Source organism: Lipophrys pholis, assembly GCF_963383615.2.
Source record: "Lipophrys pholis genome assembly, chromosome: 5".
NCBI lineage: Eukaryota > Metazoa > Chordata > Actinopteri > Blenniiformes > Blenniidae > Lipophrys > Lipophrys pholis.
The window spans coordinates 4,647,234-4,672,080 of record NC_137628.1 but is presented as its reverse complement, the minus strand read 5'-3'; the positions used below and the strand labels follow the sequence as shown (position 1 = coordinate 4,672,080).

Sequence of the window (24,847 nt, the reverse complement as noted above, 5' to 3'; positions counted from 1 at the left end):
AACCCCAAAAAAACAACAACAACATAAACAAAAAAAACTTATTGGAATAGTTTTTCTTGGGAAAATGAGATTATTCACCTTCCTGTTTGGTGTTAGATGACAAAAAATAATCTCAACATGAAGGTGAAACTTTAAGATTAGTTGAGAATTAAGGCTGGAAATTAAAGAAAACTGAAAGCCTGAAACAATAAACTTTTTTGTGGGTAAACCAATCGAGTTACATGCAAGTGACTGTAAATGTTTAGTATAGAAGGCCGAGTACGATCTGATCTGACGGAAACATTCAGCTCGGGCACAAAGCCAACAGGAGGAAACAGCATCTCTTAAACGAACAGGCCAAAGTCATTTTCTTTTCAAGCCGAACAAACGTAACCAAACATTGATACATAAAAAAACAAAAACAACAACATTAAACCTTTGTGAGGTTCAATGCGATATTTGGAAATGAAGAATTTCAACACTCGGGTGATATTAAAGAACATCACAACACAGTTTAAAAAAAAACAAAAAAAACACACAACTAAATGTTGTTTATATGTAATAACAATCAGAAGTACTAAATACTAAATAGAAATATACTTTGCAAGTTATTCATAAAAAAAATTGCTCAAATTCGTGTGTTTTTCATCTTTATTCTCATTTCGAAATAGAAAATAAAGAGAATAAAGGGATAAAAATGCTGAAAGTCTCGCTGGATGTCTCAAAAAAACAAGTTTTCAATCGAGCTGCCTGCAAATAAGTTTACAAGTGATGTTTTCTGTAATTGTTATTTACTTGTTATTTAGTCACACGCGTGGTCTCCCTGGCTCGACTGTTACATGACGCGACTTTTTAAGATCCAACGTTGTGGCTGAGTTCAGGAAGGAGTTGTTTTGTCCAAACAATGTTGCTGTCGAAAATGTGAAATAAACAGATCCAAATATCTCAGAGCGCCTCCCTTCACAAACCCCCACCACGTCACAGTTGGAGCCGAACTCTGCTTCACACCAACTTGTTAACGGCTGTCGTCTCTACAAACTGTCACTCCCTGTGGTCTGTGGTGCTCCTCACTCCCCGAGGGGGGGTGGTGGTGGTGGTGGTGGGGGGGGGGGGGGGGGGGGGGGGGGGGGGTCCTGGACCCCAAGGTAGGAACCTTCAGCTACAAAGGGAAACGGTTTACATTCCTCTCTATCGCAGCAGCCGTCATGTATTTCAGATTATAATCTGGATCAACTGAAAAATGATTGAACAAAAGTTCTAATCTCTCTGCTGTGGTTTCGCTCATGCAGGAAAGTAAAAACACTCCCAGCAACATTAACGAAAAAAAAAAAAAAAGAAGCTGTGTATCATTCATGGACACGTTTAATGTCGAGGTTGCTTTTTGTGATGCTGACGAAGCTCAACATGCTGGATGAGGTCATTAATACTGTGCAATTATCAAGTCTGATTATGTGAGAAAGAAACAAAAAAGGACAAAATAAAGACAGAAAGACGTGTAACCTCCACATGCATAGATGCAATAATGGCACTTTGATGAGCTCAGCTCGCTCCCGAATGAACTAAAGAGTGAAGTAAAGGCATCGCAGACAAAGAGGGACTGACTATCAGGACAGATTGGCATGGAGTTTAGCATTTCTCAAAAAAAAAAGAAGAAACAAATATACACATACATACAGTACATACATACAAATATATCTGTCAATTTATAATACAGTAATTCTTTTTAATTTATAATCATCTCTTAAATAAATTGTGTTTCATTGCACTTTGTTAAAATAATTAATTATATGATTTCTCTTAAAGGCAATAGTGTGATTTGTTGTTTTTTTTTTTAAGGTGAAAAAGATAGAGTACCACAGGGCTGATTTAGGATAATAGTAAAAATAAGATCTGTAATATACATACTGTATCTGTAAAAGACCCTCACCTCCTCATATACACGAACGGATGTTCATCCCGTATATATGTAGCACGTTCTGGTTGATACGACGACGCATGCTCGCGTGCCACTTTGTGTCGCATCACGTCTCCACGCGCACATATATACACACAATATTATAAAATAAATAAATACAGGAAAACATTCTTGGTTCGTGGTTTTTAACGGTTTTTCTCCAAGCGGTTTTTGGTGCAGTCTCTGACGTCACCGTCGCTCTCCGTGAGTTTGGGTTTGAGTCCTTTGCTGGTGGGGGTCAACAGTCAACTGAGCCTCCCTGAAAGATGCACCGGTGGGGGAGTTATTCTTGTGTGTGTGTGTGTGTGTGTGTGTGTGTGTGTGTGTGTGTGTGTGTGTGTGTGTGTGTGTGTGTGTGTGTGTGTGTGTGTGTGTGTGTGTGTGTGTGTGTGTGTGTGTGTGCACTCTGTCCAAGTCACCTCAGTGAAAAGTGTCCCAGAGCAGGAGCTCAGTCTCAGGTACGGACGGTCCGAGAGCGCCCCCCCCTGTGCGAGGGCTGATACAGCAGGGATTCTGACAGCGTTCAGGTGGGGGTCGTCAGGGCGACGCAGCACCCGCCTCCCCATTGCCCCTCCATGAAAGGGTCTCACTGACTGACTGACTGACTGACTGACTGACTGACTGACTGACTGACTGGGGGCTACTGGTTGGAGCAGAACCGTCACTCCACCCACCTCCGCTTCCCCACGTTCCCTCATCTCCATCTATGCCCGCCGCTCCGTGTGCGTCCACGAGACAGGGTGGAGGGTCCGGGTCTCCACCGGGCTCGGCGGGGGCTAGATGGGTCCCTCGTTGTGGGCGCTGTGGTTGCTCCGGCTCAGGCCCACACAGTTCTGCTGCTGGTTGAGCAGGTGGGCAGTCTCGTTGGCCACGGCCACGGCCACGGCGGGGGCGGTGCTGGCGGTGCCGGCCACGCCGGTGACGATGGCGGGGGGCTCCACGCCGTCGTGGAGCTCCGTCAGCGTGAGCTCGATCTTGGTGAACTCGCTGTCTGTGGACTGAGGGGTCTTGTCCATCCGCGACGCCATCACTGCGTTCTGGTACTGTTGGCGCGTTACCTGGGAAACGGCAAAGACGGAGCCGCGTTAGCGTCGGTTATGATGTAGATCTGTGAACGTCACGCTCACAAGTCCAGCAGTGCTAACGGTGAACTACAATCTAAAAATCTCAATTTAACGTGCAAACTTCTTGACAATAGTTTTCATCATATTGAAAAGACTTGAGAAAATACCTCTAATTAAAAATATACACAAATATTTCTATCTTTATTCTATAGATTGGATTTAATGAAACTTTTGTTAAGGCTGAAGTTTGCAGCGACGCTGAGATGCTCGACAGCATGTTCACTGTTGTCTCTATTTTTTGCCTCCAGACCAAAAATACATGTATTGATCCGCAGTTCCTCTTTTTCAAACCGCCAACTCAGCGCTAAAGACACACGTCCAGCTTTATGTCTGTGTCTCGTGCTCCCATTCACCTTGACGAACTGCAGGTCGGAGCACGCTCTCACGGAGTAGTCGGGCATGTAGATGTGCAGGAAGGAGTTGAGCTGGTTGTTGCTGCTGCCCAGGGTCGGGGTGATGGCGTCGATGCGGTCACCCCTGTTCAGAGAGTCCGAGTGGTTGAGTCCAAACGGCCGCGGGGGAGATTTATTCTCTGCGAGGAGGCGAAAGACAAGGAGTGAAACACACACAAGATTAGTGCTGTGTAGAATACATGGCGTCATTATTGGGTGTGTGTTGAAGAAGAGATGTGGCCTTTTCTCTGTGCAGTGTCTCACATAGAAATACTTCAATTCACCCTTGTGAGTTAAGAGAATATAAGAATTATTATTCACGATATTTATGATAAATATGAGTCTTGTCAGATCAGGGATATCAAAAAACATAAAGCCCGTGGGCCACCAAGCCAGGTGGTTATACAGGAACTATAGGAGAAGATTTTCAAGATAAAATAAGACAAGAATCTTCATGATATGTGTAATATACTGACATTACAGGTGCTGCTCTCGTGTGCATCAATGCAAATGAGAAAGTGTATAAAAGTACACATATTATAAACAGTACACATAAAATAAAAGTTCTCATGAGACAAATATAAAAAATAAAAGGTAAATAATTGAACACGCAGACACAAGAGAGCTTTAAACGATCCAATCCAGTTATTTAGGGAGAAAATCATTAGGAAATATAACTCATGTTATTGTGTATATAAGTATATTGAGGGAGAAATTATGTTTTCATAGCTGCAGTACGGAGTTGTTCAGGTTGGGATTGTTTTCTTGAAATCACTGCGGCGTCAGCGGCAATCATGATCCTCTGCAACGGCGACATTTCTCCCCGTCAGACGTTTGATGTCGGTGCGGATGCTTGCTGTGATGTGTGGAAATCTCATTTGTACGTAAAGCTTCCAATCGAGGGGAGTTTCATATGGCGGGCCATGAGTCGGTGGTCTCCACTGATGCTGCGTCCTTCCACCGGCTACGACGTTAGACGACCTGTTCAGTGGTTGTTTGGTTTTTTTTTTAAGCTAATTTTTAATTAAAGCGAGATTATGTTTTCCACTTCTTAAAGACGCCTGGTGAAAATCACACACAACAAAGTGGAAACGGCTCGGCCGACGCTAATGCTACTACACTGACTGGAATGTATGTAATCCCATGTTGGAATAAGTGTGTGTGTGTGTGTGTGTGTGTGTGTGTGTGTGTGTGTGTGTGTGTGTGTGTGTGTGTGTGTGTGTGTGTGTGTGTGTGTGTGTGTGTGTGTGTGTGTGTGTGTGTGTGTGTGTGTGTGTGTGTAGACGGAGCACAGTGGGCCAAAGACCTGGCATGTGAACCCTTGTGGATTAGTACTCCACTTTCTAGGGGCTGCAGGGGCCAGGTCAACACACTCACACACACACACACACACACACACACACACACACACACACACACACACACACACACACACACACACACACACACACACACACACACACATCGATCAGGAAACACTGTTGAACAAACAGTCCGGCTCTTCAGCTGTTTCCTTGCCCACTTTGGTGCCATAAGTGTGTGTGTGTGTGTGTGTGTGTGTGCGTGTGTGTGTGTGTGTGTGTGTGTGTGTGTGTGTGTGTGTGTGTGTGTGTGTGTGTGTGTGTGTGTGTGTGTGTGTGTGTGTGAGAGAGAGAGAGAACACATGAAAACGTGCGTGCCTTCGTATGTGCGTTCAGTGGTGTCCGGCAGGGGGCTGTAGCTGTAGGTCTTGTTTATGTAGTCGGGGGGGTTAAAGGTTAGGGGCGAGCGGGGCGGAGCCTGTTCTCGCTCTGGGGCCTCCAGTCTCCCGAAACCATTCAGCCACTTGACGAATGGCTCAGGAGTGAAGGCGTTAAGTCTCACTTTGAATCTCTCCCTCTCTCCTTTGTTTTATACACACGCACACACACACACACACACACACACACACACACACACACACACACACACACACACACACACACACACACACACACACACACACACACACACACACACACACATACAGTATATGTTGCATTAAGGGACACACACACACTGTAAAACATGCACCTACTAACAGTTTCTGACTCACACAACACAACAAAACACAACGCAACACAACACAACACAACACAACACACATACAGTAAGTACTAATGTAGACTATGCAGGTCATGGTAAAAAAAATAAAACAAAGAATATATGTTCCTAAATCTGAAAAAGCTTCATTTTCTAAATGTATATATTAAAGGAAAAAAGCCACTGTACCTGGAGATCCTGCTAATGATTCAGCCCTACTGACCGCAAACGTACGAGACAGCGACAGAGGCACTAAAGATACAAAGAAAAGGGCAAAAAAAAGAGAGAAAAAGTCACTCAAAGTTAAGAAACAAAGACTTTATCACACACATTCAAACTGGATGGACTCTGTTTAAAAAGTGTCAGTCCGAATCAAAGTGTTTTCAAGTCAAACGGCAACTAAAAACAAACACAAAGCTTCTGATTTATAACCTAACGTCACAAACTGCAGGGAGGTAATTCCCCCGTTTCACCAGTAGGTGTCTCTCAGGTCCCACCACCCACGTGCGTCTCAACCCTTGTGAGTAGTTTAGTAGTTTATGAATGAACAGATCACAATGTGACACTTCCACATGTTCGGGATGTCAGATTGCGAGGAGGACTGCGGAGCTGTGAGAGTCTTTCACAGTTAGAAACAATATTTCAGAGGCTAAACCAATTAAGAATGTTTAGAGGAATCTGGGAGGAGTAGGAACAGATTATAGCAGAAAAAGTCAGAGTTGAAACTCGGACGGAGGTTTGTGTGTTCTGACTTAATGTTGATACACATTTTAATATAATACAACAGAATCGATCCTTTTCTAGGAAATCACTCTGTTTACGAAGCACACAAACAAACTACAGTCAACAACGCACAATAAGCAACAATAATACAGAAGAAGTGCTTCTTTAAAATATATATGTTCAAATGATAATTTGACAGCTGCAAAAACAAAGTGAGCGCCTGAAAACTAACAAGAAACTGAAAATAATTTACTTCAATTTATTTAAAAAAGTTTAAAAAAAAGTTTTTAAAGATGCACAAGATGAAAACATTAAATCAGAGTTCAATTTTAGATTACCGACTGTAAGAAATATGGTTTTATAGCTTAATGGAAACACTGATTCATCCAGATCGACCTCCATAAGTTCAGTGCTTGATACTAAATAAAACGCCAGATAAATGTTTAAACACGCTGATTTTACGACAAATATCTGTTCTCCTACAAAGAAATCCAAAACACAAACTGCCTTTTGACATTTTACAAACTGTTTTCTTCTTTCATCATATTGAAGTCATAGTTACAGACACAAAAAAACTACAAAACGAAAAAAAAAGGTCTAAATACAACAAGAAACGTCTGATATTGACAAATGTTTAAATCCAAAACTACGAAAAAGTTGGAGAAAGTAGCTTTAAAAATAACAAGTGAAATCCTACAAACAGGTTTGATTCAAGCCTTTTTATTGAAGCTGGTTTTTGATCTGCACAGATCAACTTCTACTGCAGTTTTTAATATTCAGCTTGTACTTTAAACTCATTTTAGTTCATTAGATTAGTGCCATAATAACCTTTACATTTAAACTTTTAAGTTTTTCTTGAAAATGTCCATAACTTCACAAAAAAAAAAACCGGTCGGAAATGACTACAATCTCAACATAAAGCCAATTTCTAGATTAAACCTTCTGGTGCAAAATACAGTGAAATGTCCAGAAACCCTTTCCAGGTAAGAACTTTTCTTTTCTTTTCTGACACTGGACTGATAATATGAACAACTGCTGATAATCAGAGGAAGATTGAAGGAAGGGAAGTGAAGAAGCAGCAGCAGATCTCACCTGGCGACGCCGTCAGAGCCATCATCCCGTAGAACGAGAACGGACCCGCTTCAAACTTCATCCCCTCTTTCCCTGCTTCCACCTCCACTTTCCCCTGTTTCAGTCACAAACAGGAAGAAAAAAAAACACTTAAAAACTAAGAACTAAGTTCTAATAGTCACATTTATTTCTTAGTTCTTCGGTTATTTCCAGTACGGACTTATTTTGGATTTATTTGCTATGATTGCAGGTTATAAATCATCAAAATACAGTAAATACACATATTGAAATATTTTATATTGATGTTTTTCCTGTTTTGTTTTGTTTTTTTAACGAGAGGTCCTAATTACACGGTTGAAAATAAAAAATAACTAACAAAACAATTACGTTTTTTTTCAGAGGTACTGTATTTTAGTACAGTAGTCCCTCTTAATTTTGTATTTTATTTTTTTTTTTTTACATCTGCAGCCACACGTAAAGCGTTATATCCACAGCAGGCTCGTTTTCTTACATTCACAGTGGATCTGTGGTACCTCATTGTGTCGCTTACAGTCTTTCCATCCAGGATTTCCGCTGCAGCTTTGTACTTTGCAGTTCCGCGTTCACCCCATCCAAAATCTTTGGATTGTTTTCCTGCTCAGATATATTTATTGGTCCTGCCCGTGAGTTTGCCGACAAATCCAGCCCGCCCTCCCTCTTTCCCTCTCCTTTTTACTACTTGCAGAAAATCTCTGATTAATAGCTCCCAATCTGTTCCTAAGCCTGGACTCAAGGGCAGTGACCCTACGATTGTCCAGGCAGGACCTCATTTGATCCGGGGCGTGAAAACACACACGCTGACCGAGAGGACGGACGGAAGCAACGCTCGTCCGTAAAACATCCCGTCAGTGGATGAAGGTCGAATCAGGACAAAGCATCGTCGGCACTGGCTGAATATCCCAAACAGAGCGGCTCAGTTTTCTGCCTGCAGGTAATCAAAGTCGGCTTGATTTGATCAGATCATGTAGGTTTTCATCTAGAACCCAAAAAATGGTTTAAATGACATGGAAAATTATGTTTTTCCTTGAATTCTCTAACAGTGTCAGGCTTATTGCACATTAATGTTGCTTTGAGTTGAATTAATTCCAGTAAAAATGGTGTTTTCCAGAAATGAGACGTTGAGTTCACGCAGCATTGCATCTGATTCAAACGGATATATCGTTTGAAAAGACTGAGGTAGAAAGGAAAACACGACATCTACTGATTCACACTGGACCGTTTTCTTAGTCGCGCTGCTTTAGGTTTAGATCAGACGTCTCTGGAGGTGTACACATCGCAGACAGTCTTTCTTTCAAGAGGAGTTTGTAGCTTTAAGTGACAGATTTGGTGAGCTTGTGAACCTGCGCTTTGCTTTACTTTCACTCCATAAATGTCCCCAAACAATGAAAAGCAACGGTCACTCAGTGTGGACATAATTTTGCTTTCACCGCCAACAGAGCTGATTTAACTATGAGTTTAAAAAATTTTTTTTAAATCCTGTTAAACGCACGGAATAGCTGACACAGCTAAAACAAACATGTTTAACCCAGTAGTTCAGCGAAGCTGATTTTCAAAAAGCTAAAACTGATAAATAAGCCATGACTGTTACAAATCCTCCAACAGCTAAAGAAGCTAAAACTGTTAAAATAGACATAGCATCAGTCCAGTTCTTGTATTCCCATACAAGTTTTATTTATCTTTCTTCAGACCCTGTTTATAAGTCCTTTATAAGTTTGAAAGTTTACAGTTTTGAAAAGGCTGAAAACAATGTAGTTTTTATGTTGGTCCACTAGTGGGTGCTGATGGTGGTTTTTGTAATGAAACGACACACACACACACACACACACACACACACACACACACACACACACACACACACACACACACACACACACACACACACGCGCGCAGCAGAGAACAATAGGCTGTAAACAGTTTCCACCATCTACATAAAGACGGAGTCTGAGTGTTTACAAAGAAATTCCACTGTGAGAGCCATTTTCTATTGCCAGTGGCTCCGAGCACCGTTGTCGTGGAAACGGACAGCAAATCACACTGAAAAGTTTTGCATTTTCACTTGAAAATGTTGTCGCGTAAATACGTGCCTTGATTTCCACGTATTGCCATAAACTTTACATTCAGCCTCATTCATTTCTTCACGCCTGAATTCTTTTTGTCGTTTAATGATTGAAACATTTGCTTTTCATGCATCATGTGCACTAATTTTCATTTTAATTATTCTTTTTCTCACAGGCTGATGCGGGGCAGCTGAAAGGCCACAAACAGACCAAACAGGCGACATTAGATTTTTCTCTTTTTATTACCACTTGTCCAGGTGGATTTCATAACATTTTTGGGACTTATTACAACATGAACCTATAAATGGTTCGATAGACCTAATAAGAATTAAATTTAAGCTCCTATTAAAGCAGATATTACTGGCATTGACTTTAGTGTCAGACCTCATTCGTCTGCAGGCACGGCGAATTGCTTTTTGATGAAGTGATGCCTTTTAATGAGATTCCTCTGGATTAAATAAACTGTCAAAATATTCAGGTTTACAAAGTAAACTTTGTGAACTTTGTGTAACATTTAGAAACCATCTTTTAAGGCGAAAAATGTCAAATCAGATGCGTTTCTGCCCTTGAATCTTCTCAGAATCTTGTCCCATGTTTAACCTTTTTCCATTGATCCGGTATTTTCAGTATTGGTGACGTTGCTCACGTGATGTTCCTGCCTCGATAACGTCCTCTCCGACAAACCATTTTCTCATTGCCATAGTAATGCTGCAGTTATGTTTCAAAAATAACTGCTTCAGGTTTAATTTACTGTAAAGTGAAGCACTGCTTACATGTTTACGTCGAAGGAGCAGATTTGTGAAGTCGCTCCTGTAACTGCTGTGGTACGCTGCTGTGCTGCTTGGAACTTTCACATCTTTCAAGTCATTCTTATTAGCCGGGAGCTGTTTATCTATATCATTAGATATTGTTTTAATCCCAAAACTGCCCTGCGGTGCAGTCATACCACGCATACTTTATAAGGACGCGTGTCGTCTGTGGGAACAGACGCCTGCACTTCGTCTCCGTGGGATTAGTGAAGTACGTTTTCCAGCGCAGGAACCGAGGTGGGTCGCCTGTTTTCCGTACCTGCAGAATGAGGATGAAATAATCCACGGGCTTGTTCCGGTGGAAGAGGTAGTGCTCCGCTGCCCGCTTGTTCTTCTCGTCGTACTTCAGGTCCTGGATGACGTTCGGGTGCTTCAGCAGGCGCAGGAGGATCTTCTCTGACATCTGCACCAGACCGAAGGGCTCCACCTCTGAGGACCCGGAGAGAGAAGGAGAAACGTCACTGTTAATGATCTGAGTTTTTTTCTTAGTGCTCATCAACAAAATCTCATGCAGTGAAGACCACGACCCGTTGTGAATAGATTACATGTGAGTGTCGCCCACCGGTGGGTCCAAACTGTAGCCAGATTATCTTAGAAAGTGCGGCATTCGATCAAAAACGATGACTTGGTGTAAAATAACGTGCAGTGATTGAGAAGGGGAGGCTCATTAACACGTCTTCATTTGTTTGTCCCCCCCCCCCCCCCCCCCCCCCCAAAAAATGGACTAAAAACACATCACGAGGTGAACTGTTTGACGCAGTGAATCCCGCAGACGCCACCCTGCTGCTGTTCACGGCTGAAATCAGCCGCTGAGCAGACGCCGCGAGAAAAAGCAAACTCGTCTGTTCATCCTTCTTCTAAACTGGAGCAGATCCCAGCAGACTGAGCACAACTTTTACTTCTTCCCACCGCTGCTCCTACTGGATACTATAAATGAAACCATTCTGCATCAGTTGTATGAAAGTTCGCCTACTGCATGAGTTTGGGGGGTTTTTCTCCTTAATTTTCGAGTAAAAATGTAAAACTTTTGAAAAGCTGTCTCCGTGTAAAAGGAAGGAAATGCAGTTTTCTGGAAACACTCACGCTGCGTTGACAGCGGACGTGCTGCTACTGCACATGAGCACAACGGCCGTAGTAACTAGTTCTGCACATGCTCAGTAGATGGACAGTAACAACAAAGTTTCCTCCGTCGTGTCATGACTCCCAGTCCATGTTCTCCTGGGACTTGGTAGATTTATAGTCACTGTAAGAACAAATCCGAATCGGTCGTCTGTCCACAGGAATATCTGTGTTCTCCCATTGTTATTGTTGATCGCGTATTGTTCTCTGCTGCATGTCTGTGTGGTTTCATTACAAAAACAAACAACAGCACCCACTAGTGGCACAAGATGCCACTTCGTTTTTAGTGTTTGTTTCTTTATAATCGGAAAAACATTGCTGTGGACGTGTGAAACTTCAATGCCAAAATGATGCGTTTTCACAGGTCTCAATGAAGTCATGAATAAAACCTGTACGGAATACAAGAACTTGACTAAAACTGTATTTATTTTCACTGTTTTAACTTCTTTAACTGCATCACTTTTATCTTTTTTGATTTTTTTTTTTAAATCAGTTACAGATGACCTAGCAGGTTAAAAGTTTAAGTCATGTGTACAAGTTTGAGCTCTTTTAAGCCATTTTGTACTTTTAACATGATTAATTTAATTGTAGTTTTTTTTTTTTTTAACTCACAGAGCTGGTTTGACTGTGATACTAAGACTATAACTTGTAGTATTGTTCTCTGTGTGCATGTGTGTGTGGTTTCATTACAACACCAAACAACATCGCCCACGAGTGGCTCAACATGAAAACTACATCGTTTTCAGGAAAACGCAAAAACAATGTTTTCATTTGAAGCGGGGCCTCTGTTTGGGTTTTCTGAGGAGTTTGCATGTTCTTCCACAGGAACCACACAGGCTTCCTTTGTGCGGCGTCAACGTGAGTAAGATAAGTTTATATTTTGTCAAATACTACATACTGATCTTCTCCTGCAGCTGCTTGTCGCTTCATAAAGCGTCACTGCATGTCAGCACAAGCCGGGCCTCCGTATGGAGTTTGAACACGGGGTCCCCGGCTGTGAGTGGTCTGCATCAGCCGGCCACTGGACCAATCAGCTCCCTGGACTCAGCGGCGCTGATGTGTGTCAGCTGGCTGCTGGCTCCACCACCAGGAACTAAACTCCCTAATAGCCTTTAGAGGAACTTAATCAACGCTTAGCTGCTCGGTCAAAGTTCTAAAGCAAATCCAACTGCAATGAGGCGTAGTCGAGCGCTGCTGCGAGCGCCGCTGTAGTAGTGCCTGGATCTCCCGCTGCCTGCTCCGAAATCCATTTCCCGAGGGAAAGCGGGTGAAATATTTCACATTTTACACTGGTAAGTACACAAGTATGTCGACTTGTGTGAGAACTGCGATCATAGGCCAAAAATGCTGGACGTGATGTCATTGAGGAGCGAGTGTAAGCAAACAGGGTGGTGTTTTTAAAGCTGTGAGCGAAGATCTCGACATGTAACCTCCAGTGCATGACATGCAAGCAAATAAACGCCGGCGGGTTTTTTTTTTTTTTTTTTTGGCAGGGGGTGGGGGGGGGGGATCTGCCCACAGTCTGCAGACATCCCGCGCTGCACTCCCAAGAGGCCTTCCACCTCTACACACACACACACACACACACACACTCACACACACACACACACACAACAGATACTCATTCTACACACATACTCACTCACTCCTCCTCCTCCCTCTTTACCCACTTGCCCAAAACTCAAAGCCCGTGTGGGCACATGTGCGCACAAACAGCTCACACACACCCACACACACACACACACACACACACACACACACACACACACACACACACACACACACACACACACACATTCACTCACTCACACATACACACACACACACACACACACACACAGTGAGGGGCTGAGGGCACACTGGGGGAAGTCAAGCAGCAACGCAGCCCACTTGCCTGTTGCTAGGAAACGCAGGGTAGCCAGCAGAAGCTGAGGTGATATTTTAACCTTCATTTCATTGTCAGTGGGCTTGAAGGCCGAGAAGTCTTGCTTCCTCTCCCGATGGGTGATTTTCTTCTTCGTCTTGTTGTCAGCTGAGGAGGGGGAAATGAAAAGTGGAGTGTTAGGACACAGACCTCACCGACGCTCGGCCCACGACGCTCCGCAGACGGCGGGCCCGTCATCCTGGGTCACAGGGTGACTAAACTGGAGTTACCCAAAGCTTATTGCTTTTTCCTGAAACGTAGCTGTGGCGTCTTTCTCAGAACTAAAGGAGAACTATAGGGGGCTGCAGTGTTACCACATTCTCACCGCATTCTTAGCGTTACTGGAAGCCATATGTATTAGTGCAGCGGACTGCACGTAGCTCTGCACCGTTAATGCAGGTGCAGGCACCTCCACTCAGTGGGATGCACCAAACACGGAACTACGTCATTTTCTCATTAGAATTAATAGAAGATTAAACTTTGCCTCCTTATGGTGGAGAACGTGGAAAAAGTTGAGCCGCCTTCACTGAGATACAGCGTTAGTGGAAAATGCTATGGAAGAGTTTTGTATTTACACACACAGATATCGTTATGGTGGTCTATCTGAATGGCACAAAACAACAACATGAAACTGTTGACGTCGTTCTTGTGCGACTCCTCCTGAGGAAATAACTGAAAGGGATTACAAGTCTGGTGCATCTTCCGAATGCCTCCTCTCATCCGGTGGTGTTTCTGTCTGTCTCTTGTCTTGGGTCGTTTATATCGCTGAACTCATCCACGCTTCATCTTATCTCGTCCTCTCAGGTCCGATTATTCGTATTTCCTCTCAGCCTTCCAGGCTGCAGCAGCTAAACTTTACAGTATTTGCTTCGTACAGTGATTCCATTGTGAAAACTCATTAAGCTAAAGACTCCCCTGTTCAGGTGTTTAGCTCACCATCAGGTCTCATGCTTCTAGTCAGCAGGGATAATTATATATAGTCTCGTCTTTATACAGTTTTTGTCTTAGTTTTCTCTTTAGTTTGGAATATTGTGTCAAATTTGAGAGGACAAACGTATTCATATCAATATGAAGCAGAAGAGCAAGACACTGAACCCCAAATTGTTCTCAATGTACTGACAGCGCCTTGTATGGCAGTAGCCTCCATTAGTGTGTGAAAGTGGGTACACACACACACACACACACACACACACACACACACACACACACACACACACACATTCTAACCAATGTTATTGTAATTCTATGCTTGCCAGTGTGGATACACTAAACACCTCATCATTAACAATTATGAGTAATGTATTTTTTATTTTTCAATAAACCTGATAAGGTTTTCAATAAAGCACTTTTTAAACCCTCATGTTGGAAAGACGTTGCTAAATCATTATTGCTTCATCCCATTTCGTTGCTTCGTTTTCGATAAATGTTCCCATCAGCTGCTTTTGATTCTTTTAACGAAACTGAATCGTCCTCATAGATGTAAAATTGAGCCCGATTTAACGATATAAGGACTAAAAAGTATGAGTATTTGAGTTTCATTGTAGTCAGCGAAAGTAATCACAAAAAGAAACACTCGAGTACAGAAATCTTTCATCTCTAGAAAACTATTATATAGACAAATGCCCTTCTTAATTGTTAATAATGCGACATTACAGTGTTTTCTTTGTCCATTCTTCTTGAATATCTAAGTATTTGCACATATTTGACAATTTCTCCAGTAAAAAAAATCTTGTTTTGCTCTGAAATGTGATTTTAAAGAGAAATGCAACAGAAACATTGTAAAAGACAAACAAAAATCGTACTTATTTTCTTGTTTTAATTCAGAAATAAATACGTCCTCCCTCCCTAAAAGAATGCAATTAATCAATTGTTTTTATCTGAATCTGTGAAGTGAAAAGTTTGGCTCTAAATTATTAGAGAGGGGCAGATTATCAGAAAGATCTTTTGCTCGAACAGAGTCCAGTAAAATCCAAAGAGATGTGATGGGATTACCTTGTGAGCTGAGCGCATCGTGAGCGTCGCTCTCTGCGGGAGTTAAATTGAGAAAGATTCGCTGTAATCTGGATGTCAGCGCTAACTGGTGAAAAAGTAATTCATAATTTTTGGGATCTCCTCAGGGCACACCGTTTCTGCAGCTTTTCATAAATAAACCATCAAAGTACGGCTGTGATAATAAGACCACTTCACCAGCTAAAAGCTGGATAGTTTGATGCGTGTGCTACTCTTCCTGAAACAATGGAATCCCCAGGCAATAAGAAGGAACAGCATTTACTTTCATGGAATATTTTCTTTGTTCTTTTGCTGCAAGGCTCCAGAAACCTGCTCAGATTAATGTTGGTTTATTTTTTTCGTGGTCGTTTGAAGCGTTCTGCAGTCGACACGTTGAATAACATCAGCTTGATAACGACTCGGATACGAGATGAAAGAACTGGATTCACGAATTTAGGCTCTTCCTATTAAATAATAAACTTCAATGTGTAGAAACGAAGAGGGAGACGGCTGCATGTTGCTGCATCGGGGTCATAGTTCTCAGTCAGTCGGACTCCTTTTTCATGAAACGGGTCAAAAAGCTGAACTTACTGTACAAGTCGGTCTCATCCAGGATCTCTGACTTGATGATTTCTTCGATGACGTCCTCCAGGGTCACGATGCCCAGAACCTCGTAGAACGGGTCGCCCTCACCCTCGTTGTTCACCCTCTGAACTATGGCCAGGTGGGACTTTCCTAGCAAAACACACACACACACACACACACAGGTTACAAACTGATAAATAACAGGACGATGTGTGACAGTGTGTGTGGGTGGAGCAGAAGGAGGAATCTGGAGGTCAGGGGGACACGTTTGTTAATTTCTGAGAAAAAAAAAAACACAGTTTAATGGATTTGAATTAAAAGAAGAAAACAGGCTTTAGTTAAAAACCATTTATGAACAAAGTTTGAGCCCAAGAGTCTGAAAATTCCTGCTGTAAAACAGCAAAAACAGCGACTCACGTGGGCATTTCAGTCAGTATTGCTCAGATTTGGTACGAATGACACATATCAGATCTGAACAATACTGCAGCGTCTGGTTTTATTATGATACCTAATGTATCATGATAAAGGCAAAAGCTGCAGGAAGCATCACAGCACTGGAAGTCACGCAGGTGAGAGCAGGTAAGGAAAGCCTCCAGGGGTGCAGGACCAGGTAGTTTCATTGTTTGAGTGTGACCTTTGCCAGAACAAAAGCTCATCCAGCCACAGAGACAGACGGAGACGAGAGTCAAACAGTCTTAAATTTCCGCCTATGAGCCCCTTTGGCCCTCTCTGCTTCCACATCTGTGTTCCCAGGACCCTCCTGTGTGCTGTACCATCTGAAAAAAAAAAAGAAACGAATTGCCGTGTATGCAGAGAAGACTGTCAGGCAAAACACTAAACAAATTCTTTGCCTTTTCTCAGCTTGTGATCATTTAAAAGGAATTTTCCAGAGGCCCAGGCTAATATTAGCCCCTGCAAAATGAAGTTTCCATTCCGCCCCGGCGATATTCTCACCGAGCGAAGGAACAGACCGGGCGAACCTCCGCTGCGTGATCAGATTGTCTCGGAATGGGCCGTTTGCATGCAGATACACCTGGGCGTAAATAATGGAGGACGTCGGCGTGCGCGTGTGCACGCACGCGTGTCGTGGGAAGTACGGGAACGCGCAGGTACATCACCGGGGCTCACATGCTGTTTCAGCTAAAGTTGGCCTGCGCCGGCGCAGGCCGGCAACCGGCTGAAAGGGCTTCTGGGCTGAGCACCAAGAGCGTTTTATTGCACTGCAGCTCACTGCTTCCTCACAACACTATGACAGCACACAGCGAGCGCGCACACACACACACACACACACACACACACACACACACACACACACACACACACACACACACACACACACACACACACACACACACACACACACACACACACACACACACACACACACACACACACACACACACACACACAGACCCAACGCCTGGGCCAGATCCGACGCTTTCCTGAAACACGCTCGGGTTACACATTAAAGGCCAGCAGAGAGACGTATTAATAATGTAAACACACAAATCCACTTATCCAAAGGGTCCAGGCAGTTTACAAGGCTCGTATGAAAAGAGGAGTCTTTGTGTTTCTATTAAGCTGTCAACAGCATCTTCGGGCCGGGTTTATCCAGGACAAACACAAACGGAGCCTCGGTGGGATGAAGCAATCAGGCCTCAGAAGTCCTTGAGCATGCAATTACTGCGAGCTGCACGGGGAGGGAGCGGCAAATGGATTTGTCAGCAGCACAGTGCGGCACAGTGAAACAGATCAATGCCTGCTTCCATCGCTCTAATGGCATCCGCCGCAGTCAGACACAGAGGCTGGGAAATGTGAGTTTCTACAGCCAAAACGTAATCTGCTGTGTGTTGGATTATATCAAACTACAAGACATTTTCAAAAAGCTCGTATCTACCTTTGTTTCTATTGAAGCAATAAAAGAAAGGCCCCCCCAGTCTCATTATAGTGAGCTGAAGTAGATAGTGTATGTCTACACATATCAGCTGTGTTTCAGTTAATCCCAGATTAGAGACAGAAAATGGTAAAGTACATCACCTTTTTTTATGTCAACAAATTTTAAGAATCCCACGACATTACATGTTAGTCTTTCTTAACTTAAAAACGCTTCCTTGTAAACGGTGTTTGTTGTATTTGCCTTGTAAAAAATAGTTTTTAATATAACGTCTTCATTTCTAATCCCATTATTTCATATTTTAACTTTGTATTGCATTTATTCTGTGTTTTCGTATTGCATTATACATACTGTCCATATGTCTTATTTAAAATAATTTTTTTGGCTTACGGCGCGGTTGCTAATATCACCTCCGGGCTGTATCCACCAATCCGATCTTGAAGCCTCATATAAACATTCATGCCGACAGGTTAGTCAACATGCTGAGATCGAACTTTTCACCTTCGGTCACTGAAACACGATCAATCCTGCTTTTAAGGCAGGCATGTGCACACACACCGAATATACCAATAAAAATTCAAAGAAACGACACCGAGAGCGTGTTTGTGTATATTTGATGGTTTTGAGATCAACTCAGACGCAGACAAAAGGTCCTCGGTTGAAACCCCGCCCCTCAAGGCACTGGAAGTGTTCACACGTTTGGCATATTCGGTTTCCAGTGTCGTCTGAGTCCCGGTTCACATCAAACAACGGCATTCTTTCCGACGATACATTTCTTATTACTGTGAGCTCTAAGCTGGCAAAAATCCCACCGCGGTAATCCCAAGAGAGCGCTCAGTGTAGCACACGTCTTCATTATTGGAAGTATGAAAGCTCATGTCTCAGTGATACGTTAAAAAAAACACACAATATGTCATCTGTTTACATCGTCTACTAAAGTAGTAGAAATACCAGTGGGACCAGAATCTAAAAAACAATAACCAGCTTCCTTTAGAGGGCTTAATTAACTATCAGACAGCACCCGTCAATACCATACGGCCAATGATGATGAAACAAGAATGACAGCCACACAGGAAACCAACCAGTAGGAAGGTATTCAGTAGAAATGACAGAGAAAAGTATGTTTATGCAAAGTTTAATAGTGTTTATCTAGAGTCTGTCCCACGGGCTGCGATGTAAGGAGACCGAAATTTCCCAAATTCCATGGAACTGAGCGCAAAAGGAAAATCATACAGCCAATGTTTCCTTTATATTATGCAGCAGGTTTTATATGGGAATCGCAGGGCTTCATATTTTACCGGGAATGGGTTTTGAGAGGATCTTTTGACTCCTTAAACAATGACTCCAAAGAAGGACATGTGGGCTGGTTTGCTTGAATTGTGCAGTGAAACGTCTGAACAATTAATAATAAATAGATTAAATCGAAGGTTCGCACAGCGTGTCGATCTGTTGACTTCCTGGTTGAATGGGCGGAGCCAGTCCAGCTCACACAGACACAGCAGATTCTGAATGCAGCTCCTATGATCCAACATTCAAATTGTTGAAAATCAAGGAAAAGCTGGATTTGTGGCAATAAACTTTGAATTTTTGGACCAACGAGACCAAGTGAAAGTGTTGAAAAGCTGGATAATAGAACTCCTTTAAAGCCCACTACGTTTCTCACATGAATAGATTGCAATTGGTCCTGATGTTTGTTTTAGTAATGGAACTACACACACATGCAGCAGAGAACAATATAAACATTAACAATGCGAGTACACAGACATTCAAGTGGACGGACGACTAAGTTGGATCGTTATTACGGTGACTGTCAACTATAAAACTACCACGTTAAGGAGAATGTGGACTGGGAGTCATGACACTCTCTAGGAGACATTGTTCTTACTGTCAGTCTACTGAGCATGTGCAGAAGAAATATTCACGAGAGTCATGGTGCACAGTCGCAGTGAGTCTGCCATCTCTACAGCAATGGAGGCCGAGCGTTTACAGAAAGATGCATTTTCACCTGTTTACGAGGAGAAAGCGCCTTTTTTTTTGAAAAGTTCCACTTTGGGAGCAAAAGTTTTGCCTTTTCACTTGAAAACGTTGTCGTGTAAACAGGTCCTCAGCAGGACGAGCAAGTCGTCTCCCAATCCCAGCGTTGGTGGTTTTATCTCCCATTTCTGGATCTCCACCGTCAGGGGCAGAAACTTGATGTTACGTTTCTCCCAGCGGTGTGTGACGACGCTACGAGGCAGCCACTCCTATGGAAGTGTGACTGTGGGACAAACGGTAAATGTGAACGATCATGTAGAATGCCTTCTGCGCACTGGAGCGGTTAAAGTTACTCTACCAGAAAGAATCTTTAAAATACACTTCCAATAAAAGGTATCACTTCTGCACAGAGAATTAACCACTACATGAGAAGAAAAATGGCCACTCATCTCCTCAATCGATCACACCAAAGTCGATCTGTTTACAAAACAAACTCTAACTGACGTCATCATCGGAAACCTGCTGCATGGCTTTCTGGGATATGAAAGATGGCGTGGTGTTATCTGAGGTTTGTAGTGTTTTGCACTTCCAGGCCACCGTATCAAGCCACGAGAAAAGTCTTAAATGTTGTGAAACTGATGGTTAGATCGTTTTTTCCAGTGGCAAGTCGAGATCTCGCGAGATCGAGTGTACAAATGGGATCTTGTGACACAATTCCTCGGGAAGGTTCGTGAGTTTCCGTGACCGCAAGATGTCAACAAACCCCGGGGATGTTCAGCGAAATTCATATGCTGGAAATACGTGTTTGTAATGAGGAATTTCATTCGGAATGGTTTTGACAACGTATAATAGATGTACATCAACAACTAAAACTGGGAAAAACAGGGAAAAAAAGAAGAAGCAAAAAAAAAAAAAAAAAACTAAAACTGAGTCCTAAATATTTTTTTATAATTTTTCCCGTGTGGATTCTGGTAGAGGAACTTTAAATGCACTGAAAAAGTCCACTTACAACTTTTTAAGTAGCATCACACTGTTGTTGAAACGCTTTAACGTTCTGCAAAATTTAGTGACAAATGTACACGCACACAAAATGCCCTCTCCTGATTGGCTGGAGGACAAGAATCCTCTCTCCTGATTGGCCGTGAAATCTGTCAATCTCAGATAAACACCACCTTTTCCTCCACTGACTGAACACACAGGTAGTTTTTCACCAGATATCTCAGCGCAGAGCCGCAATGTGATTTGTCGTTGAGGGAAACAGAATCTGTGACTCGTGGGGAAGAACTTCCCGTCGATACAGGAGCACAAATATGTCTCTCACCAAATCTACTGCAACAATTCGAGGGAAAATATGAGCGTGTCAGTATTTTAATCTGTGACGTGAAAAAACAAGATTTGTGCACCTGTAATTAAGAATTTGCGAATGTCTAAGTGTGGCGCATTTGTGGAGGGAAAACAATTCTACAGGTACACAACTCACAGTACACAACTACACATTCATGGTACACAACTACAAATTCCACTTTTACAAGTGCTCAAACCTTTTTCACCGATAATACCTCCGTTCTTTATCAGCTCAGGAAAGACTTGAAGGGAGAGATCGATGGTTACTGATGTGAAAAGTTTTTCTCTCTGGAGCTCCTCAAAAAGAAAGTTTGAATGGGCAGTGTGGAGTTTGCATGTTCTCTCCATTTCTCTGTGGATTTTCTCTGGATTTTGTCGCAATGATATTAGTTGAGGGTGAATGAAAGGGGGCAGTTTGGAGACAGTGGATGAATGGACTGATGGACAAGTTTTGTTATTGTTTTTGTTTTTTACTTTATAATGAACTACAGGTTTTTTTTAAGAGTATGTGTAACTTAAAGTAACTATCATCCTTCCTTCATTTGTAGGGCCAATAATTCTTTTTTTTTTTTACTTCAAAGTGAGGGGACATGTCTTAATTTCAAACACACACACACACACACACACACACACACACACGCACACACACACACACACACACACACACACACACACACACACTCAAACGGTAGCCCCACTCCAGATCCGTTTGTCTCGCTGTCCCACAACTTGAGTGCATACTTTCCAGTTTCCCACAAAGACAAAATACCACACAACAACAGAGAGAGAGACAGAGTGAGAGAAAAACAAGTAGGCGCTTCTGTCGGCCATAAATATATGACCAGAGAATGGCAGCTTGTTTACCTGCCGCTCCTTCGCCGCCGTTGGGCAGGGAGCTGAGTGGCTGGAGCGAGAGGCTGGAGGTAGAGAGGGGAGACTGACCCTCCACACCCTCCGAAGCCTGAAACTTGGCAGCGAGCCTCGGGGAGAGCGTGTCCTTGCGAGGACCAGTCGTCTGGGGTCCTATAACCCACCACTGCTGCCTGACATCTGGGGCTGTCTGACTGGGCTGAGGCTGAATGCATGCTGGGTAGTCCTGCACACAGGCACGCTGCACGCAACAGGGTCAGAGGTCAATTCACTTTCACTTTTGTCCATTAAAGGCAGATCTTGGAGTTAAAATACCAACAAGACTGTTTGGAATTTAATTTGAAAATGGCAGCACACACACACACACACACACACACACACACACACACACACACACACACACACACACACACACACACACACACACACACACCTAAGTTACAACTAAAGTCAAAGAGAAAACAGTTGAGTTTCCGAGCTGCTGTGTAAATCGGCGGCTGCATGAGCTGCACAACAAAACAGCCGTAGTCAGATTATTAGAAAATGCTGAGATCAACATTTCCTCCGTTCAGCTACAAAGCCCGCTTCACGCAAGGAACGGTCACAGGGAAATTTTATTGAGGTACTTTCTTTCTTATATTTTTCAATGCGCCACTGTTAATTTAATGTATTTCTCATTTCTCTTAGTCAGTGTATGAATACAAAGCCTAAAAAAAAAAAAAAAAGACTGGAAAAAAGAGGCTGTGAAGCTGCACTAATGCACTACATACATACAGTACATACAGTACATACAGTACATACATACATACATACAGTACATACATACATACATACATACATACATACATACATACATACATACATACATACATACAGTACATACAGTACATACATACATACATACATACATACATACATACATACATACATACATACATACATACATACATACATACATACATACATACATAGTATTCCTAGTTTTTGTTGATACTCAGCTCTTCAGGAGTTGAAACATTTAGCTGACACAGAAGGAAAAGTCTCTGAAGACCCATTGAACGGAGGAGCTCTGCAACTTGTACTAACAAAAGCTTTTTTCTTTTTGTTTGATAATTTCTCTCCACATATAAGATGTATCGGTAAACCAGCTCTATTTCACTTTTCCAGATTGTACCATAGTTAGGTTTCTAATATCTGAACATTATTGACATATTAAGGTGTTACGCATTTCTAAATGAATAAAATATTGGAAATCGCTTCGATTTAAGTGCCACATTTGTGCCCTCCAGTCCCTTTGAAAGACTGTCAGCTGTGCAACACAGAGCAAATTCAATATAAGGTGAAGAAGTAGAACATTTCAGATGACTAGTTTCCCCATTATTTTGTGTTTTTCACCAAAATCCAATCTGCTTTGACTGGCAAATTTTCCATCGTCTTTTGTGATTTTTGCGGAAACGGTTTGCGGAATCATTAAAAAAAGTCATATCACACAATTCCTGAATTTCCCCCCTATTTTGTTATTCTTTTTGCTCTCATTTCCCCCAAAATCTCATCCACTTTGACTGGCAATTTTTTCAGTTTTTTGTGAATTTTGCAAAAATGGTTCGCTGAATCGTCAACAAACGTCATAGCACACTCTTCGCACATTTTCCACACATTTTGAGGTGCTTTTTGTATACATGCTCCCAACGGTGCCATTTGTTGAATATGTAAACACTGTATATATTGTTTTCAATTGTCTTACATTGTGCCTATTTCACATTTAATTTAATTTAATTTAATTTAATTTAATTTAATTTAATTTAATTTAATTTAATTTAATTTAATTTAATTTAATTTAATTTTATTTTATTTTATTTTATTTTATTTTATTTTATTTTATTCTATTCTATTCTATTCTATTCTATTCTATTCTATTTTATTTTATTTTATTTTATTCTATTCTTTATAATTAATGTTTTTGGCACTGACCGGGCCTCAGGAAAGTAATTTTGTATTGGGACATGTAAAAACGTGTAACGATTTCACTATAAAAAAATCGCTGCTTGTGTCTAAATAGTCCCTCCTATCTCCTTCCTTATCCACTTTTCCTTAACCCCGAAAGTGTTTAAGTGGCGGCCATGATAAAAAACATTTGAATTCTTATATAAGCTAAGGAAAGGAGGCTCAATGCTTCTTTTAGAACCTCCTTTAGCCTAGGAAACACTGATGCATCCTTTAGGAAAGGAGACGAGATCACGCTGCCCCACAGTTCCTTGTGGCGACAACATCCGAGCATTCAGGGAAACTCATGATGACGCAAAGCAGATCATGTTAAGTTACGTTAGCAATAATCTGCCTTGAACAACTTTAAATAATCTAAAATCCAGATCCCAACTATGAATGTTATGCGATGTCAAGTAAATTTTCTGTGCAACCTATTCTCAGTTTGATTAGTTATGTATTCACATGGCAGCAGTTTCACTTTTGTTCCTCGTAGCCTGGTGGCCTCTTTTCCCTTGATTTCATTTCAAACCTTGTGATAATTGACATTATATCAGTGGTTAGACACACGGGGCAAAGTGTTAGAAATGCGCTTTTTGGAATCCATTTTCGGACAATTTTAGGATTTTTTTCACCAGGGCGGACTCACTAACCTGTGCCGCCGTCATATTATTATTACATCACCTAGTGGAAGCACCGGCCGATTGTCGCAACAGCGTGATAGGTAAGGAGATAGGAGGGACTATTCGGAAGCACCTCCTGAATCCTTGAATTATGGAAGAACTGTGCAACATCATTGTTATATTTACCTTTCAGTCTCCACCCTCAATTATGGTCCTGATCATTGGGTCACGGCTAAAATGAGGTGTTTCTGCAGAGTGGAGGGTTTCATGCTTTCTGACTGATGAACCGGATACACGACAACGAATTAGAGTGTATCCGCAAAACTTTCTTCA

The 24,847-nt window shown here is 42.1% G+C and overlaps 1 protein-coding gene across 1 annotated transcript in view; it reads right to left on the bottom strand.

Annotated features, from left to right (window-relative positions):
- Nucleotides 1-2,709: 2,709 nt before the first annotated feature.
- cnnm2b (cyclin and CBS domain divalent metal cation transport mediator 2b) overlaps nt 2,710-24,847 on the bottom strand; it is a gene marked incomplete at both ends in the record, with an annotated part of 48,110 nt that continues 25,972 nt past the window's right edge. The window contains 7 exons of the mRNA XM_080464755.1: nt 2,710-2,991; nt 3,411-3,589; nt 5,700-5,762; nt 7,326-7,419; nt 10,469-10,638; nt 13,223-13,360; nt 15,833-15,976. Of these exons, the coding sequence (XP_080320881.1) occupies nt 2,710-2,991; nt 3,411-3,589; nt 5,700-5,762; nt 7,326-7,419; nt 10,469-10,638; nt 13,223-13,360; nt 15,833-15,976 (1,070 nt within the window). The remainder of the gene's footprint in view (nt 2,992-3,410; nt 3,590-5,699; nt 5,763-7,325; nt 7,420-10,468; nt 10,639-13,222; nt 13,361-15,832; nt 15,977-24,847) is intronic.